Source organism: Pelobates fuscus, chromosome 2 (assembly GCF_036172605.1).
Source record: "Pelobates fuscus isolate aPelFus1 chromosome 2, aPelFus1.pri, whole genome shotgun sequence".
NCBI lineage: Eukaryota > Metazoa > Chordata > Amphibia > Anura > Pelobatidae > Pelobates > Pelobates fuscus.
This window is the reverse complement of record NC_086318.1, coordinates 256,257,717-256,284,216: the sequence shown is the minus strand read 5'-3', so window position 1 is coordinate 256,284,216 and position 26,500 is coordinate 256,257,717. Positions and strand designations below refer to the sequence as shown.

General features: G+C 38.5%; 1 protein-coding gene across 1 annotated transcript in view; it reads right to left on the bottom strand.

Annotated features, from left to right (window-relative positions):
• Nucleotides 1-640: 640 nt before the first annotated feature.
• Nucleotides 641-26,500, bottom strand: part of C2H6orf118 (chromosome 2 C6orf118 homolog) — an 87,632-nt gene continuing 61,772 nt past the window's right edge. The window contains exons 8-10 of the mRNA XM_063441223.1: nt 20,722-20,775; nt 13,244-13,305; nt 641-787 (exon numbers count right to left, since the gene is read on the bottom strand). Coding sequence (XP_063297293.1) covers nt 742-787; nt 13,244-13,305; nt 20,722-20,775 — 162 coding nt within the window. The 3' untranslated portion in view covers nt 641-741. The remainder of the gene's footprint in view (nt 788-13,243; nt 13,306-20,721; nt 20,776-26,500) is intronic.

Genomic DNA, 26,500 nt, shown 5'->3' with positions numbered 1-26,500 from the left:
ATGCTTTCCTATGGACGTCCAGCGTCTTCTCACTGTGATTTTCACAGTAAGAAACGCGGAAGCGCCTCTAGCGGCTGTCAGTGAGACAGCCACTAGTGGCTGGATTAACCCTCAGTGAAACATAGCAGTTTTTCTAAAATTGCTATGATTTTAGTTGCAGGGTTAAAACTAGAAGGACCTGGCACCCAGACCTCTTCAGTGAGCCGAAGTGGCACATGACACATGACATTCAATGTCCATTACAAGATCATTATTAAATAAATAAGAGAAATAGACCCATAGAGAACCATGAACCATGAGATTTGGGGAAGAATTACAGTGCCGGGTAACAGAAATGATCAAATTTAGTGTTTTACTGGGGAAATAACTGCTCTATTGTCAATTGTTCTGCTTGACGTCGACAGATCTCTCTTAAAGTGCCGCTATCTTATTTCCTGGCAAAGCCACGCCCCTTCTAAACTAAATCTGAGTGATTAGTATGTATATGACATAGAAAATGGTTTTTAGGTGAGGTTATGTGAAATATAGATCCATATGATGTCTGTAATAGTAGAAACATACCTGAAACATAGACATATTTAACCGTGCCTTTATTAAATAGGAACATTTTAAAGGCTGGGTCATTTGGTTCCAAGTGACTTCAGACACATATAAGAATATTTTTTATTCACAAACATTAAGATACACAAGTAAAGATTAAGATCAGTTTTTATTTTTTTCAGATTTTCTAAAAACTGTGGATTATTTGTCACTTGATATGAAGCATTCCATCAATTCTTTAATTTCCCTGAAACACAAAAATACAAATATCTTAAGTTTTGAATTGTTTTAATAGATATGCAATTTATTTAACGGAAACCTAATGTGATGAAACCACAATAGTGCCATCTAAGGGACTCTGTAATGGAACCATAATCATTCACAGGGACATTATGCATCTCAGCACCATATATTGGTTGAACATTACTAGTCATTCCTAGTCAAGAGTTTGCATATATTTTGCATAGTGTGATAAAATAAAACATGCACTCTTATGGTACATGTTCTCCAAACTGGTACCCACTCCCCCGCCCCAAAAAATAATAATTGCATCCTAAGCAGCAGGGCCGACACAATTGAATCACTGGATCCACCCCAAGAGGATTCTCCAATTACTTGCAGGTCAGTCTGGCGTAAATGCACGCCAGGTTGCCTGCCAATCAAGCAGGCCAGCTTACAAGGGGCAGACTGTTTCAGTGTTCCCTGCATGGTCCTAGTGCTGTGAGTGTAGCCCCCTCAAAAGCAGGACACCAAGGAACAAAGTCGGGACAGAAAAAAGGAAATTAAGACTGTCCTTCTTAAATCAGGATGGTTGGAAGGCATTAAAATATCTGTGCTCTTATGTGAGGTTAATAAAGATGCTCAGGATGCTGATTAACTTTAGTTGAACATGCAGACTTTTATTAACCTTGCATTTCTGACAGGTGATTGGTTTACAACAAATATGAGAATACTACAGCCTGCAGTCCTCTCTTTTCTGAGTCACATTTCATGACTGTATTGTTGCCTATATAATTACTATGTGGTTGTCTATGAACTTATCAGCAGCCTGGGAGGAAGTGACAGGGAGGAAGTCACAACCTCTAACAGAAAACACAGAGCCATAAGCGTGTGCACAAGGTGTGCCGGGCACACCCTGATCAAGGGTGCCTACGTATCCCAGATCGCTGTCCCACACGATGACGTCACTTCCTCCCAGTGCTCTTTGCAGTTGGCCGCACAGGAGGACAGAGGAAGGAGCTCCCAGGACCAGGTAAGTGCATGGTACTACTAGTGATTCCATGATAAAGATTTCCCCCTTCCTCTCAGTGAGTCAGTAGTGGGTGGGGTGGATATGAAATGGGGGAATAGACATGAAATGGGTGGGTAAATGGTCATGAAATATGGGGGAGATATGAAATATAGGGGAATGGACATGGAATATGGGGGAGATATGAAATATGGGGGAATGGACATAAATATGGGGGGTATGAAATATGGGGGGAACGGATACTGAAACCCACGCTACGCCGCTGTGTTCAGTGTGAAGAGGGGGTCTGGGACAGGCAAGGAAGTGTATGTATATATGTGCATGTATGTATATATATATATATATATATATATATATGTATGTGTGTGTATATATATATATCTTGAAAAAGACCCAGCAGGGTCGAAACGTCGATCGATTTCTGTATGTAATCTATTCATTAATAAAGCACCATTTTCACCTATTTGAAGACCTGTGAGTGCATCCTGTATCACATTTTATATATATATATATATATATATATATATATATATATATATATATATATATACACATAGACACGTGGTGTGTGTTTGTGCTTTAGGGTGCACACATGTCTATGCACAGAGCCATGCAGAAGGGAAGATGAGGCAGTGAGAAGAGGGTCTGGAGAGCCAGAGCCTAACTCCCAAAAGCTTCAGGCACTACACTGGTCACCGGGAAGCCACCCTCCTGTGAAAGGTAGGAAAATGGACGGTGGGTTTAAAAATATAAATTTTGCATGTGTGTCAGTATGTCTGTCAGTGTATATATCTCTGTGTGTGTGTAAGTATAGTTACATAGGATGAAAAGAGAAATGTGTCCATCAGGTTAAGCCTTCCTTACGTCAGTTTTTTGCAGTTGATCCAAAAGAAGGCAACCCCCCCCAAAAAAAAAAAAACTGTTTGATGGACTTTTTGCAACAAACTAGGGGAAAAAATCCTCTTGACCCCAGAATGGCAGTCAGATTTATCCTTGGATCAAGAAGCTATTACCCTACAATTGAAAAATTATAAAAAATGATTTCATTGAATATTATGATTTTGGAAGTGTGCATCTAGTTGCTGTTTAAACATCTGTACGGACTCTAATAAAACCACTTTTTCAGGCAGAGAATTCCACATCCTTTTTGTTCTTATGGTAAAAAAAAAACCTTTCCTTTTCCTTAGACTAAATCTTATTTCTTCCAGTCTAAACGTATGACCTTGTATCCTATGTAAAGTCCTGTTTGTGAATAGATTTCCACACAATGGTTTGTATTGGCCCGGAATATATTTGTATAATGTTATCATATCCCCTCCGAGGCGACATTTTTCTAAACTAAGGAGGTTTAAATTTGTTAACCTATCTTCAAAGCTGAAATGTGCCATTCCTTTCATTAATTTGTAGCTCATCTATGCACTTTTTCTAGTACCATAATATCCTTCTATAGAACAGGTTTCCAAAATTGAACAGTATGTTTAAGATGTGGTCTTACCAGTGTTTTATAAAAAGGCAAAATTATATTTTCATCCCAAGAATTAATGCCCGTTTTTATGCATGACAATACCTTACTGGCCTTAGCCACTACTGATTGATATTGCACATTGTTGCTTAGTTTGTCGTCTATAGCAATTCCCATATCCTTTTTGTGTCTAATTCACTACCATTTAGGGTAGGTTTCAGTTGCTTGTGTATTCTTTGCGCCGAAGTGCATAACTTTGCATTTTTCTACATTTAATTTAATCTGCCATTTGAGTGCCCAGTACCTCAGTCTATTTAAATCCCTCTGCAGCAAGGTAATATCTTGCTCACATTGTAATATTTTACAGAGCTTTGTGTCATCTGCAAACAATGAAACACTTTCAATGTTTTTTTCAAGATCATAAGATGTAACAGACTGCTATATTTTACTGTTTTGCTTTAAGTTTTGAGATATTGAACTTTGCCCTTTGCCCTGTCATGTGAGGAGGAGGGGCTAGGATGGCAGGAAGAAGAGGGCAGGGAGAAGCCATGTTCTCTGAGTCTGCTTAAAGAAAGTGTGTCCCTACCTGTTTCAATGGTCTATTACGACTGGGACAGTGAAATAATAACAGGGGGAAGCTAATGCACTGCTACTACAAGAAGTTGGAGACTGTCTGCTGCTCTGCTAGGAGAATTAGAAGACAGTTATTTTATGTTTAACTCCCTGCAGATTCTGGAACTTTCTGCAGTAGTGTGAATGAGCTCTTGCATCCTGTCAGCAGAAGGGAGAGAAAGGATTGCCATTGCTGTTGTGCTGTTGTCCTACATTCTGCTGGAGATATTTAGAAACATAGAAACTTAGAATGTGATGGCAGATAAGAACCATTCGGCCCATCTAGTCTGCCCAATTTTCTAAATACTTTAATTAGTCCCTGGCCTTATCTTATAGTAAGGATAGCCTTATGCCTATCCCACGCATGCTTAAACTCCTTTACTGTGTTAACCTCTACCACTTCAGCCGGAAGGCTATTCCATGCATCCACTACCCTATCAGTAAAGTAATACTTCCTGATATTTTTTTAAACCTTTGTCCCTCTAATGTAAGACTATGTCCTCTTGTTGTGGTAGTTTTTCTTCTTTTAAATATAGTCTCCTCCTTTACTGTGTTGATTCCCTTTATGTATTTAAATGTTTCTATCATATCCCCCCTGTCTCGTCTTTCCTCCAAGCTATACATGTTAAGATCCTTTAACCTTTCCTGGTAAGTTTTATCCTGCAATCCATAAACCAGTTTAGTAGCCCTTCACTGAACTCTCTCTAAGGTATCAATATCCTTCTGAAGATACGGTCTCCAGTACTGCGTACAATACTGCAAGTGAGGTCTCACCAGTGTTCTGTACAATGGCATGAGCACTTCCCTCTTTCTACTGCTAATGCCTCTCCCTATACAACCAAGCATTCTGCTAGCATTTCCTGCTGCTCTATTACATTGTCTACCTACCTTTAAGTCATCAGAAATAATCACCCCTAAATCCCTTTCCTCAGATGTTGAAGTTAGGACTCTATCAAATATTCTGTACTCTGCCCTTGGGTTTTTACATCCAAGATGTATTATCGTGCACTTATCCACATTAAATGTCAGTTGCCACAACTCTGACCATTTTTCTAGTTTACCTAAATCATTTGCCATTTGGCTTATCCCTCCTGGAACATCAACCCTGTTACATATATTAGTATCATCAGCAAAAAGACATACCTTACCATCAAGACCTTCTGCAATATCACTAATAAAAATATTAAAGAGAATGGGTCCAAGTACAGATCCCGGAGGTACCCCACTGGTGACAAGCCCAAGCTTCGAATATACTCCATTGACTACAACCCTCTGTTGCCTGTCACTCAGCCACTGCCTTACCCATTCAACAATATTGGAATCCAAACTTAAAGATTGCAGTTTATTGATATGCCTTCTATGTGCAACTGTGTCAAAAGCCTTAGTGAAATCTAGGTAAGCAATGTCTACTGCACCACCCTGATCTATAATTTTAGTTACCCAATCAAAAAAATCAATAAGATTAGAGTGGCATGATCTCCCTGAAGTAAACCCATGTTGTCTCTGATCTTGAAATCCATGTGTTTTTAGATGTTCAACAATCCTATCCTTTAACATGGTTTTCATCACTTTCCTTACTACTGAAGTAAGGCTTACTGGCCTGCAGGTGCCCGACTCCTCCGTATTACCTTTCTTGTGAATGGGCACAACATTCGCTAACTTCCAATCTTCTGGGACTGCTCCTGTTAATAATGATTGGTTAAATAAATCTGTAAATGGTTTTGCTAGTACAGCACTAAGCTCTTTTAATAGCTTTGGGTGTATTCCATCAGGTCCCATTTACTTTTTTGTCTTTATTTTTGACAGTTGAAATAGAACCTCTTCCTCTGTAAACTCACGTGTAATAAATTACTTGTTTATCCTTTTTCTTAACTGAGGTCCCTTTCCTTCATTTTCATCTGTAAATACCGAACAAAAATATTCATTGAGGCAGTCAGCTAGACCTTTATCCTCTTCTACATACCTTCCTTCTTTTGTTTTTAATCTAAATAATCCTTGTTTTACTTTTTTTCTCATTTATGTATCTAAAAAAAGTTTTGTCCCCCTTTTTTACTGACTGTGCTATTTTCTCTTCTGTGTGTTATTTGGAAGCTCTTATAACTTGCTTAGCCTCTTTCTGCCTAATCTTATAGATCATTCTGTCTTCCTCACTCTGGGCTTTTTTATAATTACTAAATGCTAACTTTTTGTTTTTTACTATTTTGCCACATCTGCGGAGTACCACAGTGGTTTCTTGAATTTTTTGCTTTTACTGACAAGCCTAATGCAATTTTCTGTTGCCTTCAGTAGTGCAACTTTTAAATAATCCCATTTCTCTTGGACTCCATTTAAATTGCTCCAATTTGATAATGACTCCTTTACACATATTCTAATTTTAGAAAAGTCTGTTTTTCTAAAGTCTAAAACTTTTGTTTGTGTGTGGTGTGACTCAGTCAATGTTCTTATATTAAACCACACTGACTGATGATCACTGGATCCTAAACTTTCACCTACAGTAATATCTGATATCAAATCTCCATTTGTTAACACTAAATCTAGTATGGCCTCTTTACGAGTTGGCTCCTCAACGACTCGTTTTAGAGACAATCCCAGTAGGGAAATTAGAATATGTGTGCTCCTGGCACAAGCAGCTATTTTTGTTTTCCAATTCACATCAGGAAGATTAAAGTCACCCATGATGATAACTTCCCCCTTCATTGTCATTTTAGCTATTTCCTCAACTAGTAGATTATCTAACTCTTCAATTTGTCCTGGGGGCCTATAAATCACCCCTACACGAGTTACTGTGTGATTACCAAATTCTAACGTAACCCAAACGGACTCTATGTTCGCCTCACTAACTTTTATTAGGCTAGATTTAATGCTATCCTTCACATACAGGGCCATCTCTCCCCCTTTCTTGCCTTCCCTGTCTTTTCTAAATAACGAGTACCTTGGTATTGCTATGTCCCAGTCATTTTTCTCATTATATTTGCAGTTACAGAAGTCACTCAAAGGTACTGTCTCCAGAGATTGCTTCAGGATTCTCCCTTGTAACTGTATCTAGGTAGCGCTACCTACACCTAGGGGCCCCAACGTTGTGCACATAATTTACCTTCAGGTACATAGGAGTTTAACTGTTCAGATGTAGTTATTGATGTTATTAAGAGAAGTTTGTTGTCTGCATTCCTGCTGCTAAAGACTCTTGTGACTGTGTTTAACATTAGCCAGGAACAGCATTGTTATTTCTGCTGTTATATGTCTATCTCTTTAACCACAATACAGTGTGTATATCCATGTCTGTATTTATTTCATGTCTCTGAGTTATTAAGTGGAGGGTACTCATCTACTCAGTGGGGTGGGTTCCCCATAAATAGAAGTTGCACTGAGTGGAGGCACTGTGTCAGAACAAGATGTCCCGATCTCCTAACTATAGCAGAGGCTCAGGATCTCTGTCAGCGAATCCTTTCCTATGGCGCTGGCGTCTTTCACTGTGAAAATCACAGTGAGACGTGCAGAAGCGCCTCTAGCGGCTGTCAATAAGACAGCCACTAGAGGCTGGATTAACCCATTTTTTTAAACATAGTAGTTTCTCTGAAACTGCTATGTTTACAGCAGACAGGGTTAATCTTAGATGGACCTGGCACCCAGACCACTTCATTAAGCTGAAGTGGTCTGGGTGCCTATAGTGGTCCTTTAATGATAACTCCCTGTGCTCTATTTTTAAGCCAATATTCTACCCAAAAAGTATGTTTGTCAATGTATGTGTCAGCATGTCTGTCAGTGTATGTGTCCATATGCCTGCTAGTGTATGTAACTGTGTGTGTCAGTATGTCTGTCAGTGTATGTGTCTGTGTGTCAGTATGCCTGACAGTGTATGTGACTGTGTGTCAGTATGTGTGTGTGTATCTGTATGTTGTCATTGTGTGTATCTGTATGTTGTCAGCATGTGTATCTATGTATGTATATCTGTGTGTGTATCTGCATGTGTGTCAGTGTTTGTATCTGTGTGTCTGTGTTTCTGAATGTTTGTCAGGTTGTGTATCTGTTTGTCTGTATATATGTGTATTGATGTGTCTGTATCTGTGTCAGTCTGTGTGTCTATATCTGGATGTGTCAGTGAGTGCTTATGTGTCTGTATATCTGCATTTGTGTCTGTGTGTCAGTGTAAATATCTGTTTATTTGCATGTGCTTCAGTGTGTTGTGTGTGTATGTGTGTGGGGGGAATGTGTAAGTGTGTGCAGCAGTGTATGTGTATATGTGTAAACATCTCTGGATTCAACACTACACACAAATACACCCCTGCTTTCAAACTTCAATACTACATACAAATACACCCCTGTATTGAAACATCAACACTACATACAAACACACCTCTGTGTTAACCCCTTAAGCTTCAGAAGCTTGTCTTACGCTTAATGACACAAGCAATTTTTGAATTTTCTTGCTGTTTGCGTTCAACTGCAATTTGCATCTCTCTCGTTTACTGCACACATATTATATACTGTTTTTTAAAGGACAGAAAAAGCTTTAATTTGATGTAACATATATATATATATGCTTATTTATTATAAAAAAATACAGAAAAATGCAAAACAAAATGAAAAATGTTGTGTTTTTTTACAGTGTTTGCAATAATAATGTGTGCATAATTAGTGCAGGTTAAAGAAAGTAATTAAAAATACATTCATTGAGTTGTTCTGATTTACAGAATATATAATGTGTCTGTGATTTTCTGGTTTTTTTTTTGGTAGTTACAAGTCACAAAGCACAAGGAGTAAAATAAACTTTTCATGTGGAGCGATTTTAGAATTTGGTATGTTTGTCTTGTAAGCTTAATAGCCATAAAAGAAAACAAAATTGCCACACAAAAGTATATATTTATATAAAGTAAACATCACAGGCTATTTACCTAAGGTTGTTTTTACATTTTCTACGTAGCCATTTCACCGCCAACCTCTGCTAAATATTGGAGTAAAATTGTGGGGTTTTTTTTTGGTTTTTGGCACACAGACTTATAACAAAGAACTTTTCATGTGTATTTTGTAAAGTTGGTGTGTGCTATTCCTGTACAAAGTTTTATTTTGTGTTCAGTTACATCTGCTGAGTAAAATAACACCCCATTGTATGTCTTTGTTCCTATTTCGTGAAGCTACAGTGCCATATAGGAGACCTGTCCTTTTCAGTATTCACAGTAGAATTTTGAGCGACGGATTTAATGAGCCTAGGCTTCCATTTGGAGTATTATAACAGTTTAACATGCCCCCATTGTTTCACCAATATATGCCAAAGTACGTGGTAAATAATTTGGGGCATTTTTTACATGGACATATTTGCTGGGCATTTTGTATATTTCATATGTGCCACTAAGTTCAAACCCCCCAAATTATGCTCAGCTAAGTCTTCTGAGCACTATTTTGTGAAGTTACAGTGCTGTAAAAGAGACGTGACAAGTTCAGGTTTTTAAGTGTGAATTTTCATGGAGGGTTTTGATGCGTCCGTGTTCCACTTTGGAGCACTTGAGCAGGCTACATATTACAACTACACCATAAAGGCATACCATTTCTTAAAGAACACGTCCCAGGGTATTTCAAAAGGCATATTTTGACCCTTAGCGTGGGATCATTTTTCCGCTAGCTTGTACAAAGTGTAGTGGTAATAAGCGTTTTTTCTGCCTTTTTGACACACAAAGTGAGTTTGCACAGTATATTATGCAAACCTTACGTGTGCTAAGACTGTATAATACTTTGTATGTTGCTCAGCTATGTCGTCTGTAAATTCCCCATTTTCTCATAACTCCCACCCACCTCAGCTAGCAAAATAAATAATTATAAAATATTTAAATTAATTAATTAAATAAATTGGGACGCTGAGGGTTAAGAAATACAGGGAGTGCAGAATTATTAGGCAAATTAGTATTTTGACCACATCATCCTCTTTATGCATGTTGTCTTACTCCAAGCTGTATAGGCTCGAAAGCCTACTACCAATTAAGCATATTAGGTGATGTGCATCTCTGTAATGAGAAGGGGTGTGGTCTAATGACATCAACACCCTATATCAGGTTTGCATAATTATTAGGCAACTTCCTTTCCTTTGGCAAAATGGGTCAAAAGAAGGACTTAACAGGCTCAGAAAAGTCAAAAATAGTGAGATATCTTGCAGAGGGATGCAGCACTCTTAAAATTGCAAAGCTTCTGAAGCGTGATCATCGAACAATCAAGCGTTTCATTCAAAATAGTCAACAGGGTCGCAAGAAGCGTGTGGAGAAACCAAGGCACAAAATAACTGCCCATGAACTGAGAAAAGTCAAGCGTGCAGTTGCCAAGATGCCACTTGCCACCAGTTTGGCCATATTTCAAAGCTGCAACATTACTGGAGTGCCCAAAAGCACAAGGTGTGCAATACTCAGAGACATGGCCAAGGTAAGAAAGGCTGAAAGACGACCACCACTGAACAAGACACACAAGCTGAAACGTCAAGACTGGGCCAAGAAATATCTCAAGACTGATTTTTCTAAGGTTTTATGGACTGATGAAATGAGAGTGAGTCTTGATGGACCAGATGGATGGATTGGTAAAGGGCAGAGAGCTCCAGTCCGACTCAGACGCCAGCAAGGTGGAGGTGGAGTACTGGTTTGGGCTGGTATCATCAAAGATGAGCTTGTGGGGCCTTTTCGGGTTGAGGATGAAGTCAAGCTCAACTCCCAGTCCTACTGCCAGTTTCTGGAAGACACCTTCTTCAAGCAGTGGTACAGGAAGAAGTCTGCATCCTTCAAGAAAAACATGATTTTCATGCAGGACAATGCTCCATCACACGCGTCCAAGTACTCCACAGCGTGGCTGGCAAGAAAGGGTATAAAAGAAGAAAATCTAATGACATGGCCTCCTTGTTCACCTGATCTGAACCCCATTGAGAACCTGTGGTCCATCATCAAATGTGAGATTTACAAGGATGGAAAACAGTACACCTCTCTGAACAGTGTCTGGGAGGCTGTGGTTGCTGCTGCACGCAATGTTGATGGTGAACAGATCAAAACACTGACAGAATCCATGGATGGCAGGCTTTTGAGTGTCCTTGCAAAGAAAGGTGGCTATATTGGTCACTGATTTGTTTTTGTTATGTTTTTGAATGTCAGAAATGTATATTTGTGAATGTTGAGATGTTATATTGGTTTCACTGGTAAAAATAAATAATTGAAATGGGTATATATTTGTTTTTTGTTAAGTTGCCTAATAATTATGCACAGTAATAGTCACCTGCACACACAGATATCCCCCTAAAATAGCTATAACTAAAAACAAACTAATAACTACTTCCAAAAATATTCAGCTTTGATATTAATTAGTTTTTTGGGTTCATTGAGAACATGGTTGTTGTTCAATAATAAAATTAATCCTCAAAAATACAACTTGCCTAATAATTCTGCACTCCCTGTAAATAAAAGTTAATCCTCAGGGGTTAAAAAAAAAAATGAGACCACAGTATAATACTGTGATCTGTATTTTGATCACTGTAGGCAGTGATCGGCTAGCAGGGAAGGGGTTAATTTTTATTTGGACTGGGTAAAGAGGGATGTCTTTTTATTTTTTACTTAAACTTTATTAAAACTTTTCTTAAACGTAATTTTTTACTTCTTAAAGCTAATTTTAAAACTTTTTAACGTTAACCCCTAGTTAGCCTAACACCAAATCCCCCAATTCCCCACTAACTTCCACCCACCCCAGCTAGCTAAATATATAATTTTTAAATATTTAAATTAATTAATAAAATAAATTTAACCCCTGAGGGTTAAAAAAAAAAAAGAATTAACCCTCAGGGGTTAAAAAAAAATCAGATGACAGTAAAATAGTAAAATGTAATCCCTGCCAATTGATCGCTGTAGTCAGTGATCAATTGGCAGGGAAGGGGTTAATTTTTTATTAAAAGGGGTAAAGGGGGGTGGGATTTTAAATTAACTTTTTTTTTTAACCCTCAAGATTAGTGATGATCCGTCTCCCTGCACTTCACACTGAACCCGGGAGTGCAGGGAGGCAGAAGGTAAGTATATGCAGCACATGTGCTCGCTCTGATAGCCTGTCAGTGCGAGCACTGGTGCTGGGGCAGTACTATCGGGTGCTCCCGGTCTGCCTCTAATACAGAGGCAGACCGGAGCACCACTAACCCCGCGATCGCCGCGATCGCCGCGATCTGGGGTTAATTTTACCGTGTGACAGACGAGGTCCGTCACCCGTCGTTAAAGGTATCCCCAGGATGACGGACCTCGTCCGTCACCTGCCCTGAAGGGGTTAAACACCCAAATTATATATAAACACACTCATGCATTCTAAAACCATCACTACACATAAATGCATGCTTGCATTTAAATGCCAAAACCACATACAAACACACCCCTACATGCACACAAACATACTCCATACAAAAAAAACATGCTTACATTCAAACACACAAACACTGCTCAGTGCTAAATACAAGCCTGCAATCATGGGAAAATGGTAGAACCCAAGCTGTCAAAGCATTGTTGGAGTTGCACGACAGATAGGGATCTACCTTTTGTCCACACTTGCGAAAAGGGGGGAAAAACAATTCTTGCACAAGGGTCCTTTCTATTTTAGTTCTGCCACTGTGTTGGGGTGGAGGGTGTGATTACATGCCAGGCAGTGGAAGGAGGCAGGGTCCAGGGGGCCCAAGCAAATGCTTGCTTAGGGTCCAATGGGTATTAAAGAAAGCCCTGTCTAAGGAGTCAGTGGTCCCTTGTAATGGAGGAGAAGAAATGGACCACATAGCGAGGCATGTCTGAATCTCAAGTCAGGGACCAGTCACCCTCTGTTTACACCTACATTTTCCAAATTCGTCCACACATGCTCATCCAAGTCTAATATTGAAAATAAAATGTATAGTAAAAATCCAGTGGTTGTGAGAACACTGCAGTATATGAGCTCATTAATTGCACTTACAAGGAGATAATATATGGTATATGTTTAAAATAGCACTTCCTTACTACTAAATACCTGTTATATTTACCCATTTATACAATCAAACATAAGATATGTACATTATAAGAGTGCAGATGGGATCAATTAATACACAACAAAATCCATCACACTCACTCAAATATACTAATAAATAAACTAGCTTCAAAGCCCATAAAAATAATAGTTTTAAAAATACCTGAAAAATACCTATGGATAAAAACAAAGGGAATCCAAAAAATGTGATGTAGTCTAAATTAATTGATTTAAAATCAGATTGCTCTTTTCATACAACCATTGTGTCTTTGCTGCTTATTGACAGTTCTCGAGTCACAGTCATGAAGTATTACTTCCATAAACATCAAGTGAAATTTAGAGGTTATCAATTGCAATTATCAAGAAAAATATGGATACATATGGATACTCACGTTTGTGCTTCTAGTGCCAACTTCTGTTTCAATACAATCTTTTTTATTTCATTATGAAGGTCCTGTAACAATAAAAATACCATAATCAGAATGTGTGTAATGTGTGGAAGGGAAAGAGAACACATTCTTTATCATAACAATACTAAAAAAGCCTGTAATCAGAGGCTGGAATATTTTGCCCTGTTTGGTTTTTTTTTCTTCAGATTTTCATTAAAATAGTAAATATACACATTAATAAAAAATATAATCAATTTAACACATTGTGTCTAAATGAACTTTTAAAAATGTAACCACATGTCCATAGAACTATAATTTTGATCAGAGATCAAATACACATTGTGACTTCTAAGTATACATATGCGATGTTCGGTCCGCCCCTATGCATCATCATTGAGTAAACTTTTACCCTGTACCTCACAGTCAGCAGAGACATTCCAGCCAATCAGCAGCAGACCCTCCCTCCCAGACCCTCCCACCTCCTAGACAGCATACAATTTAGATTAATTCTGAAGCTGCATTCATTTTTTTTTTGTATTTTTTTTGTTGTGTGTGTGTTTGTGTTTATTATACATTATCCTCCATAGCCAGTAACCTGTGTTTATTATACATTATCCCCCATAGCCAATAACCTGTGTTTATTATACATTATCCCCCCATAGCCAGTAACCTGTGTTTAATATACATTATCCTCCCATAGCCAGTAACCTGTGTTTATTATACATTATCCCCCATAGCCAGTAACCTGTGTTTATTATACATTATCCTCCCATAGCCAGTAACCTGTGTTTATTATACATTATCCCCCATAGCCAGTAACCTGTGTTTATTATGCATTATCCTCCCATAGCCAGTAACCTATGTTTATTATACATTATCCCCCACAGCCAGTAACCTGTGTTTATTATACATTATCCCCCCATATCCAGTAACCTGTGTTTATTATACATTAACCCCCATAGCCAGTAACCTGTGTTTATTATACATTATCCCCCATAGCCAGTAACCTGTGTTTATTATACATTATCCTCCCATAGCCAGTAACCTATGTTTATTATACATTATCCTCCCATAGCCAGTAACCTGTGTTTATTATACATTATCCCCCATAGCCAGTAACCTGTGTTTATTATACATTATCCTCCCATAGCCAGTAACCTATGTTTATTATACATTATCCCCCACAGCCAGTAACCTTTGTTTATTATACATTATCCCCCCATATCCAGTAACCTGTGTTTATTATACATTAACCCCCATAGCCAGTAACCTGTGTTTATTATACATTATCCCCCATAGCCAGTAACCTGTGTTTATTATACATTATCCTCCCATAGCCAGTAACCTGTGTTTATTATACAGGGAGTGCAGAATTATTAGGCAAATTAGTATTTTGACCACATCATCCTCTTTATGCATGTTGTCTTACTCCAAGCTGTATAGGCTCGAAAGCCTACTACCAATTAAGCATATTAGGTGATGTGCATCTCTGTAATGAGAAGGGGTGTGGTCTAATGACATCAACACCCTATATCAGGTGTGCATAATTATTAGGCAACTTCCTTTCCTTTGGCAAAATGGGTCAAAAGAAGGACTTGACAGGCTCAGAAAAGTCAAAAATAGTGAGATATCTTGCAAAGGGATGCAGCACTCTTAAAATTGCAAAGCTTCTGAAGCGTGATCATCGAACAATCAAGCGTTTCATTCAAAATAGTCAACAGGGTCGCAAGAAGCGTGTGGAGAAACCAAGGCGCAAAATAACTGCCCATGAACTGAGAAAAGTCAAGCGTGCAGCTGCCAAGATGCCACTTGCCACCAGTTTGGCCATATTTCAGAGCTGCAACATCACTAGAGTGCCCAAAAGCACAAGGTGTGCAATACTCAGAGACATGGCCAAGGTAAGAAAGGCTGAAAGACGACCACCACTGAACAAGACACACAAGCTGAAACGTCAAGACTGGGCCAAGAAATATCTCAAGACTGATTTTTCTAAGGTTTTATGGACTGATGAAATGAGAGTGAGTCTTGATGGGCCAGATGGATGGGCCCGTGGCTGGATTGGTAAAGGGCAGAGAGCTCCAGTCCGACTCAGACGCCAGCAAGGTGGAGGTGGAGTACTGGTTTGGGCTGGTATCATCAAAGATGAGCTTGTGGGGCCTTTTCGGGTTGAGGATGGAGTCAAGCTCAACTCCCAGTCCTACTGCCAGTTTCTGGAAGACACCTTCTTCAAGCAGTGGTACAGGAAGAAGTCTGCATCCTTCAAGAAAAACATGATTTTCATGCAGGACAATGCTCCATCACACGCGTCCAAGTACTCCACAGCGTGGCTGGCAAGAAAGGGTATAAAAGAAGAAAATCTAATGACATGGCCTCCTTGAGCCTGTGGTCCATCATCAAATGTGAGATTTACAAGGATGGAAAACAGTACACCTCTCTGAACAGTGTCTGGGAGGCTGTGTTTGCTGCTGCACGCAATGTTGATGGTGAACAGATCAAAACACTGACAGAATCCATGGATGGCAGGCTTTTGAGTGTCCTTGCAAAGAAAGGTGGCTATATTGGTCACTGATGTGTTTTTGTTATGTTTTTGAATGTCAGAAATGTATATTTGTGAATGTTGAGATGTTATATTGGTTTCACTGGTAAAAATAAATAATTGAAATGGGTATATATTTGTTTTTTGTTAAGTTGCCTAATAATTATGCACAGTAATAGTCACCTGCACACACAGATATCCCCCTAAAATAGCTATAACTAAAAACAAACTAAAAACTACTTCCAAAAATATTCAGCTTTGATATTAATGAGTTTTTTGGGTTCATTGAGAACATGGTTGTTGTTCAATAATAAAATTAATCCTCAAAAATACAACTTGCCTAATAATTCTGCACTCCCTGTACATTATCCCTCCCATAGCCAGTAACCTGTGTTTATTATACATTATCCCTCCCATAGCCAGTAACCTGTGTTTATTATACATTATCCTCCCATAGCCAGTAACCTGTGTTTATTATACATTATCCTCCCATAGCCAGTAACCTGTGTTTATTATACATTATCCCCCCATAGCCAGTAACCTGTGTTTATTATACATTATCCTCCCCATAGCCAGTAACCTGTGTTTATTATACATTATCCCCCCCATAGCCAGTAACCTGTGTTTATTATACATTATCATCCCCATAGCCAGTAACCTGTGTTTATTATACATTATCCCCCCCATAGCCAGTAACCTGTGTTTATTATACATTATCCTCCCTGATAATGCAACACTTACAACAATCAAGTAACATACATTCATATAAAATGTAAGTTACTTAGCCAGTCAGTGTAATGACAGGAATGAATAAGTAGATAACTCCCTAATTCCCACGGTATTAGGGAGCTATCTACTAAAAGGCTGAAAGACCTAAATTGGTCTTTCATCCAAATTTACTAATACTAAGTAAAGATTACTTAGTATTAGTAAATTATGCCCCTACTCGCTATACCACGAGTTGGGGCATGTCTATTAAACAGTGAGCAGCCTGTGGCTGCTCACTGTTAAAAAAAACAAAAAAAATAAAAAAGGGTCCCCCCTCCCTGAGCGGGTGGCGGCCCTAAAGTAAAAAAAGGGGGGAAGACCAATTGTCCTCCCCACCGGCCCCCACCCCTGAGCGGCGGGTGGGGGCCCTAAAGTAAAAAAAGGGGGGAGGACCTATTGTCCTCCCCACCGGCCCCCACCCCTGAGCGGTGGGTGGGGGCCTTAAATACAAATTAAAGGGGACCTAATGTCCTCCCCCCTGGCCCCCACCCCTGAGCGGTGGGTGGGGGACCTAAATACATATTAGGACTTACCTGTCAGTCTCTTCATTTACCTGTCAGAGCACTCTGATTGGATGGCTTAAACCCACCCAGTGCTCTGAGCCTAATTGCAGGGCAGGGGAAGGCTTTATAAGCCTTCTCTCGCCCTGCAGAGCTCAGTCTGCGCTGAGCCATTGCCGTGTGAAGATGGATTTTTTTTTTTTGCGCTGTTTTTTTTTTATTGCGTCGGTTATTATGGATATTTATTTGCCCTTTTTTGGGGCTGAAAAAAGAAGATTTTAGAAGAAAGAAAACATTGAATGATAAGTTTATTTGTATTTATTTTACAGGTATTTAGCTAACGGTCCCCCCTCATTATTTTTAGCGTGAGGGGGGTAGGTAGGAGTTTATTTTTTGGGGGAGGGGGTGACTAGGGTTTTGGGGACCCCTAGTCACCTGGGAGGGAGGGGGGATACATTTTCATTTAGGGCCCCCACCCACCGCTCAGGGGTGTGGGCCAGGGGGGAGGACATTAGGCCCCCCCTTATTCTTGTTTAGGGCCCCCACCCACCGCCCACCCAATCAGAGATAGTTTTCTTTGCTTCATAAGTGCTGCAAATGGGATGTTGCTAAAGAAGGTGATGAAAGTGCCTTCAAACTTTGCATTCCCTATCGCCATGGAGCGGGCCATGATAGACTATCTCACGGCAACGTCTCCTGTGACCACTATCGTGTCCCTTGGGGCTGATTCTGGGGCTGTGCTCGCTTTTCAAACTAGGAACGGGGTGTGAATCATGCCAGGGTCTGTTCTCCTCTTTGGGCCTATGGTTGCGATTAGCCATTGAATGTATGGTAGAAGTGCTTCCCCCTGTTCTGTTTCAGGGATTCCCCTTAGGCGTATATTGCAGCGCCGGTGTCGGGACTCCAGAGTCGCCACCTTGCGGTTCAGTCTCTAGACCTGTACTGTGAGCCCTGCCACGGTGGATTCTGTTTGCAGCCTTGTTTCTCTGGCTTTGTCCTGTACCTCCACCTCTTGGAGCTTTGTCTGCATTGCCCCCACATCGCGTTGTATCACATGGAGGTCAGACTTCCATAGCTGGCGCATTTCCAGGAGCATCTGCTTGATGTCCCCTTTGGTTGCAGGGGATGAATCTTCGTCAGATTCCGCTGCCCGGTGTAGTTGGCCATGGGTGGGAGAGGTAGGTGTCTCCTATTCTTCCACTGATTCCTCTGAAGTGTCTTCCATGTAGTTCGCTACGGGTGCCATTTTAGGAGGCGCAGGCAGTGTAGGTCGCTCAAATGAGAGCCGTATATCTCTCTGTTTAGGGTGTTCTGGCACATAGAATTTTCGGTGCTTGCGCCCCATAGTGCCTCTTGGAGAGGCTTCTTCGGCTTAACCCCTTAACGCCGTTACGGCGTTCTATGCCGTCACGGCTTTAAAGGGCTTAGAACGCCGTAATGGCTTGCATCCCCTGGAGGTCCGGCGTACTCACCTCCGCCGCGATCCTCTTCTGGGGGGCTGCCTGAGAGCCCAGGCAGCCCCCCTCTGGCAAATGAGGCCCCCGGGGGCCATATGATCGCTCTCAAAGAGCGATCACATGGCCCCCTATAGCTGGCTATGGATCTCCCAGCAGGGGGACTGTCTAAAATATTAGACAGTCCCCCTGCTGGTAGGTAGTGTAAAATAAAAATTATTAACATGTTATAAAATAAATTAAATGCCTTTTTATATATATAATATATGTATATATATATATATATATATATATATATTATATATATAATATATATACATATTATATATGTAACGTCATACGTAATGTATTTTAATATAAATATTAGTATACACTAGAATGTACACATTAGTACACTTAGAATGACGTTACATATATATAATATGTATATATTATATATATAATAGATCTACATATATATATTATATATATATATATACGTATAATTACAATAATAAATAAATAAAATAATTAAATAAATAAAATATTGAAACAAAATTTAAAATAAATTATATATTCATATGTAATTTCATTCTAACTGTATTTTGTTATTAATATATATATATTGAAATAAGAATACACTTAGAATGACATTCTATATATATCTATCTATATATAAAATACAAATAAGCGCAAATATATATATATAGAGATAAATACATATAATTACATAAAAGATTACATTAGTATACACGTAGAATTTAAATACCTATAAATGCATATATATTAAAATTCTACGTGTATATTTAAGTAATTTTTTAACATAATTATGTCATTTGATTAATTCAAATTTGATTGACATGCCTGACAACACAGGGAGAAAGTACAGAGAATGTAATTCGCAAGCACTATATTTGACCCTGTAACTCTCCAAGACACCATAAAACCTGTATATAGGGGGTACTGTTTTACTCGGGAGACTTCGCTGAACTCAAATATTAGTGTTTAAAACTGGTAAATTGTATTACAATGATGATATTTTAAGTAAAAGTGAAGTTTTTTGCATTTTTTACAAACAAACGGCACTTTTATGGACTATATTATTGTTGTAATATGTTTTACTGTTTTAAAACACTAATATTTGTGTTAAGTGAAATCTCCCGAGAATAACAGTACCCCCCATGTACAGGTTTTATGGTGTTTTGGAAAGTTAGAGAGTCACATATAAGGCTTGCATTTCATTTTTGTGACATTAAAATTTGCCAGATTAGTTATGTTGCCTTTGAGACCGTACGGTAGCCCAGGAATAAGAATTACCCCCATGATGGCATACCATTTGCAAAAGTAGACAACCCAAGGTATTGCAAATGGGGTATGTCCAGTCATTTTTAGTAACCACTTAGTCACAAACACTGGCCAAATATTAGTTTTTTGCTTTTTTCACACAAAAACAAATATGAACGCTAACTTTGGCCAGTGTTTGTGACTAAGTGGCTACTAAAAAAGACTAAACATACCCCACGTTCAATACCTTGGGTTGTCTACTTTTTCAAATGGTATGTCATTATGGGGGTAATTCTCATTCCTGGGCTACCACACCGTCTCAAAGGTAACATCTTGCAAATTTCAATTTGAAAATGGAACGTTCTATATTTGACCCTGTAACTTTCCAAAACACCATAAAAACTGTGAATGGGGGGTACTGTTGTACTCGTGAGACATCGCTGATTACAAATATGTGCATTTTGTTGCAGTAAAACCTAACAGTATTATGACATTTACAGCTAAAATGTGAGGCGAAACTACAAATTTGAAAAAAAAAAAAAATTCTTTTTTATTTTATTTTATTCATAATAAATTGTTTCATATATAAATATTTTATATGAAATGAAAGCCTGTTTCTCCTGAACAAAATGATATATAATAAGTGTGGGTGCATTTAATATGAAAGAGGTGAATTACGGTTGAACAGACATATAGCGCAAATTCCAGTTTTTGTTTACGTTTTGTTTTGATCAGAACGTGTACTATTGACTCCGTCCTGAAGGGGTTAATAAAACCGTTTTTTTTTTTTGCTGGTAAAGTCTTTTGGTTGAAGCGGAACTCCACAGAAGCACGTCTAGTCTGTTGCTTGGTCGGCCAAATATTTGCTTATTTTCATACATAATTATTTCAAACATATATTTTGCAATATAAAGTTCTCCACTGTGTACAATTCTGTTGACTGATATTGACTAGTCTTACCTTATTTGCCCGATGGAGAAAATCATTTGATGATTGAAGTTTCACAGTTTCTGCCTGTTTTCAACAATTGAAAGTCATTTTTAATTAGTTCAATCATGTGTGTTTAATTAAAAACACTATAAAATGCTATGGCGTTAGTAAATATTAGTTTAGAGGACAACTGTCACCTCAAAGCAATTTTTTTGATATAATAATGCTTTCATTTAGTTTTGAAAGATAATACATATTTTTATATGAAGTATATGTAAAATAAATTAGGATAAACTCATATCTACCTTTAATATATGACAGAACTCCTTAAGCCATACACATGCACCTTGGGTCAAACAGTGTAGGAAGCCAAGGGGCCTAGGTAAAGATGAAACATGTTTCTATCAAGATACCCTGTGGATATTATTATTGTTTTTAGTTATATTGATTATTTTAACCCCTTCAGGACCGGCCTGTTTTTGCGATGTTTGTACGTTAAGGACCAGAGCAGTTTTAACACTTTTGTGGTGTTTGTGTTTAGCTGTAATTTTCCGCTCTCTCATTTACGGTTCCCATACAAGTTATATATTGTTTTTTTCATGACAAGAAGGGCTTTCTTTACATACCAGTATTTATATTATGTCATATATTGTATTAAAAAAAAATAATAAAATATGGTGAAAAATAAAAAAAAAACATGTTTTTGGACTTTTACTTGAAAAATCTTTTACTTATCTACAAAAGCTAATGAAAAAAACTGCTAAATAGATTCAAAATTTTGTCCCGAGTTTAAAAACACCCAGTGTTTACATGCTTTATTGCTTTTTTTTGCAAGTTATAGGCCTATAAATACAAGTAAGAAATTGCTGTTTCAATATATATATATTTTAAATGTATCAATAGTGACATTGTTACACCGTTATCTGTCATAAATCCCCGAAACACACCTAACATGTACATATTTTTTAAAGTAGACAACCCAGGGTATTTAAAATGGGGTATGTCCAGTCTTTTTTAGTAGCCACCTAGTCACAAACACTGGCCAAAGTTAGCATTTATATTTGTTTGTGTGTTAAAAATGCAAAAAACGCTAACTTTGGCCGGTGTTTGTGACTAAGTGGCTACTAAAAAAGGCTGAACATACCCCATTTGCAATACCTTGGGTTGTCTTCTTTTGCAAATGGTATGCCATCATGGGGCTAATTCTCATTCCTTGGCTACCATACGCTCTCAAAGGCAACCTAACCAATCTGACAAATTTCAATAAAAAAAAAAAAAAGTAAAATCAAGCCTTATATTTGACCCTGTAACTTTCACAAACACTATAAAACCTCTACATGTGGGGTACTGTTATACTCAGGAGACTTCGCTGAACACAAATATCAGTGTATCAGAACAGTAAAATATATCACAGCAATAATATCCTCAGTGAAAGAGCTGTTTGTGTGTGAAAAATGCAAAAAACTTCACTTTCACTGACAATATCATCGCTGTGATATGTTTTACTGTTTTGAAACACTAATATTTGTGTTCAGCGAAGTCTCCCGAGTAAAACAGTACCCCCATGTACAGGATTTAGGGTGTCATAGAAAGTTACAGGGTTAAGCACAGTGCTAGCAAATTAAATTATCTGGACTTTTGGCCTGGGTTGGCAGGCAGGTCCCTCAAATTGCAATCATTAAAATTACTTAATTAGGTAAAAATATTACATAAATATGCACGTAGAATTTTAATATATATACATATTTATATATTTGACGTCTACGTGTATATTTATGAAATTATTAATGTAATTTTGTATGTGGACATATGTATATTTCATATTATTTTTATTTATTTATTTATACATAGATATATATATCATTACATTCTAAGTGTATTTTGATATAAATATATATATATATCAATATCAAAATACTGTTAGAATAAAATTGAATATATATATATAATTTTTTTTTAATTATTAAAAATTATTTTTATTTTTTGTTATTTATTTTGATTAACATATTATTTGTATTTTATAATAATATATATATACCATATATATAGTTATTATATATATTGTATATATTCGTGTGTAATTTAAATATAAGTGTATTTTTATATTAATATACGTATATATAAATATAAAAATACACTTAGTGTGACATTATATATATTATATATATACATATATTATATATAGGTATATATAGATATAATACATGTATATATATCATATATATAAACACATATTATTATTTTTTTTACACTGATTTCTTTTTTTTTTACACTTTATTTTATGATTTTTTACTTGCAGGGAGACTGCCTGTCAGCACAGACAGTCCCCCTGCAGGCAGATACAAAGACCCCTATTGCGGTCATGTGATCGAGTGATCACATGGCCGTGGGGTCCTGATCTGCCGAGGGGGGACTGCCCGGGCAGACAGGCAGTCCCCCTGGACCGGGAGGAGAGCTGATCGCCGCCGTGGGACCGACGGCGATCAGGTAAGTTGCCCAAAACCATTATGACGGTTCAGGACCGTCAGCGGTCCAAACGCACGTTTTACCGCTGACGGTCCTGAACCGTCAGCGGTCCTTAAGGGGTTAATATTATTTTGATTGGATTAATAAGTATTGTTTTCAACACTCCTTGGAGCACTTCCTTCATCTTGACATTGGTGGATGTCTCTGACAGAAAGATGTACAGCGAGTTAATAGAGCCTAATTTGAGGCTCTGGACATGTGAAATGTTTTCTTTATCTTTGTTATGTATGTGGTTTTTAAACAAATTACACTATTTCTTTCCCACTTACTTTTTTTCCTTGATGATTACACCACAAGAGGAAAGGAGTCTCCTGCAAAAGGCTCCAATGCGAATAAATAGAGACAAATTTGAGACTCTATTCATGGAAAGTGGACACCCATAAGATGAGCTTTTAATGTTTACATTACATACATTTATAATATTTGCATTATACAATCGGCACTATTATGTATTATTTTTTTTCTGAGGTCCCAACTGATGTGCAAATTCTATTAACAAGGTTTATTTTGTTTATACACTAGCACTTTGAAGGTGATATTTAAACTATATTGGCACTTATATGCAAACAACCTTTTATAGATATTTGCTGTTTTTTGCACTCTTTTACATTAAATTTATTGTGTTTTTGTATTGGAAAGTTATAGGCAATTCTAATTTTAGGATCTGCACTAATACACAAATAACTATATCTGTGTATATTTTGCTGTGTTGTGCATTTTAATAATTATCTTGCACTGAAATAATACTTAAGCACTTTAAAATTAAAGAAACACTATATTCACCAATATTCCTTAATTAAGTTTTGATGTATAGATTATACACCTGCAGACTCACTGCCCAATTCTCTGCCATTTAGGAGTTAAAGGACCACTATAGGCACCCAGACCACTTCAGCTTAATGAAGTGGTCTGGGTGCCAGGTCCAGCTGGGTTTAACACTTTTTTCTATAAACATAGCAATTTCAGAGAAACTGCTATGTTTATAATAGGGTTAATCCAGCCTCTAGTGGCTGTCTCATTGACAGCTGCTAGAGGTGCTTCCGCACTTCTCACTGTGATTTTCACAGTGAGAAGACACCAGCATCCATAGGAAAGCATTGAGAATGCTTTCCTATGGACTGGCTGAATGCGCGCGCGGCTCATGCCGCGCATGTGCATTCTGCCAAGGAGGAGGAGAGGAGGAGGAGAGGAGGAGGAGAGGAAGAGGAGAGTTCTCCGCCCGGCGCTGGTGAAAGAGGTACATTTAACCCCTTCCAACCCCTAGAGTCCGGCAGGAGGGGGGCCCTGAGGGTGGGGGCACCCTCAGGGCACTATAGTGCCAGGAAAACAAGTATGTTTTCCTGGCACTATAATGGTCCTTTAAGTCAGTTTGTTTATGCAGGCCTAGGCACACCTTCCTGCATGTGACATACACAGCCTTTCTAAACACTTCCTTTATTGTAAATTCTGTTTAATTAAAAATGTGTAATCTCCTGCTCTGTTAATAGCCTGGAAGATCCTACATGAGTCTCCTTAAGTAATTCAAGTTCAGTTTACTAATTTACTAATTTAAAGTAACATCTGATTGAAAATGAAACCCGTTTGTTTTCATGCAGGCTGTGTCAGTCACAGCCAGAGGAGGTGATGAAAATATCATTTTGCCTCTTTATAAATCACTGGTAAGATCACACCTTAAATATGCAATTTTGGGCACTTGCTCTAAAGAAGGTTATTTTGGCACTAGAAAAAGTTTAGAGGCTGGCTACAAAATGTATAATAGGAATACAGCATTTTAGTTATGAAGAGAGGTTACCACATTTGAATCTCTTTTGTTTGGAAAAACTGCACCACAGGGGGATATGATAACATTATAAAAATATATTCGGGGCAATACGAACCATTGTGTGGAAATCTATTCATAAATAGGACTTTACATAGGACAAGAGGTTACATATTTAGACTGGAAGAAAGGAGATTTATTATAAGGCAAAGGAAAGAGTTTTTTACAGTAAGAACAATAAGGATGTGAAATTCTCTGCCTAAAGAGGGAATTTTATAAGAGTCTATACAGATGTTTTAACAGCAATTTAATAAATATGTGCAAAAACATAATATACAGGGATATACATTTTAATTAGTGGGGTAATAGCTTCTTGATCCAAGGAGATATCTGACTGCCCTTTTGGGGTCAAGAAGGATTTTTTTCTAGTTTGTTGCATGATTGGAAGTGATTCAGACTTGATAAAGGCAGCCAGTCGGTGCCGAAATGTTGGGGGGTTATTTTGGATTTGTGTTTCTGCCCTATTAGGCTTGTAAATATTCTGGTAAATTATTACTGTTGATTAGAGTTGAGTGAACCCGAACTGTAAAGTTCGGGTTTGTACCGAACATTACGATTGTTTGACCCCGAGCATTTCAGTAACAGTTCGGGTTCGAGTTTGGTGTTCGGCGATTTATTGGAACGTTTTGAAAAGGGGGGACCACCCCGAGCGGCGGGTGGGGGACCTAAATACCAATTAGGGGGGGCCCTAAATACCAATTAGGTCCTCCCCAATTTTTATTTAGGGCCTCCACCTACCGCTCAGAGGTGGGGGCCAGGGGGAGGACATTAGGTTTTATTTTGTTTTATTTTTTTACAGGTACTTAGCTAATGGTCCCCCCTCATTATTTTTAGGGTGAGGGGGGGTAGGTAGGGGTTAATTTTTTTAGGGAGGGGGGTGACTAGGGGTTTGGGAACCCCTAGTCACCTGGGGGAGGGGGTTTAATTTTTTTATTTAGGGCCCTCACCCGCCTCACCCAGGGGGGAGGACAATAGGTCCCCCCCCAATTTTTATTTAGGGCCCCACCCACCGCTCAGGGGTGGGGGCCAGGGGGGAGGACATGAGGTCCCCTCCAATTTTTGTTTAGGGCCCCCACATACTGCTCTGGGGTGGGGGCCAGGTGTGAGGACATTAGGTCTCCCCCCCTTATTCTAATTTAGGGCCCCGACCCACCGCTCAGGGGTGAGGGCCAGGGGGAGGACATTAGGTCCAAACCCCCAATTTTTATTTAGGGCCACCATCCACCGCTCGGGGGTGGGGCCAGGGGGGAGGACATTAGGTCCCCCCCAAATTTTTATTTAGGGCCCCGCCCACTGCTCAGGCTGCTCACTGTTTAATAGACATGTCCCTACTCGCGGTATAGCGAATACGGAATAATCCCCGTCTATGGATTTCTTGAGGTTCAAGAAATCCATAGACGGGGATTATTCCGTCCAGGCTCTTAACACCGAGCTGATATAGCTCCTCAAAGTGTGAGTGTGAAT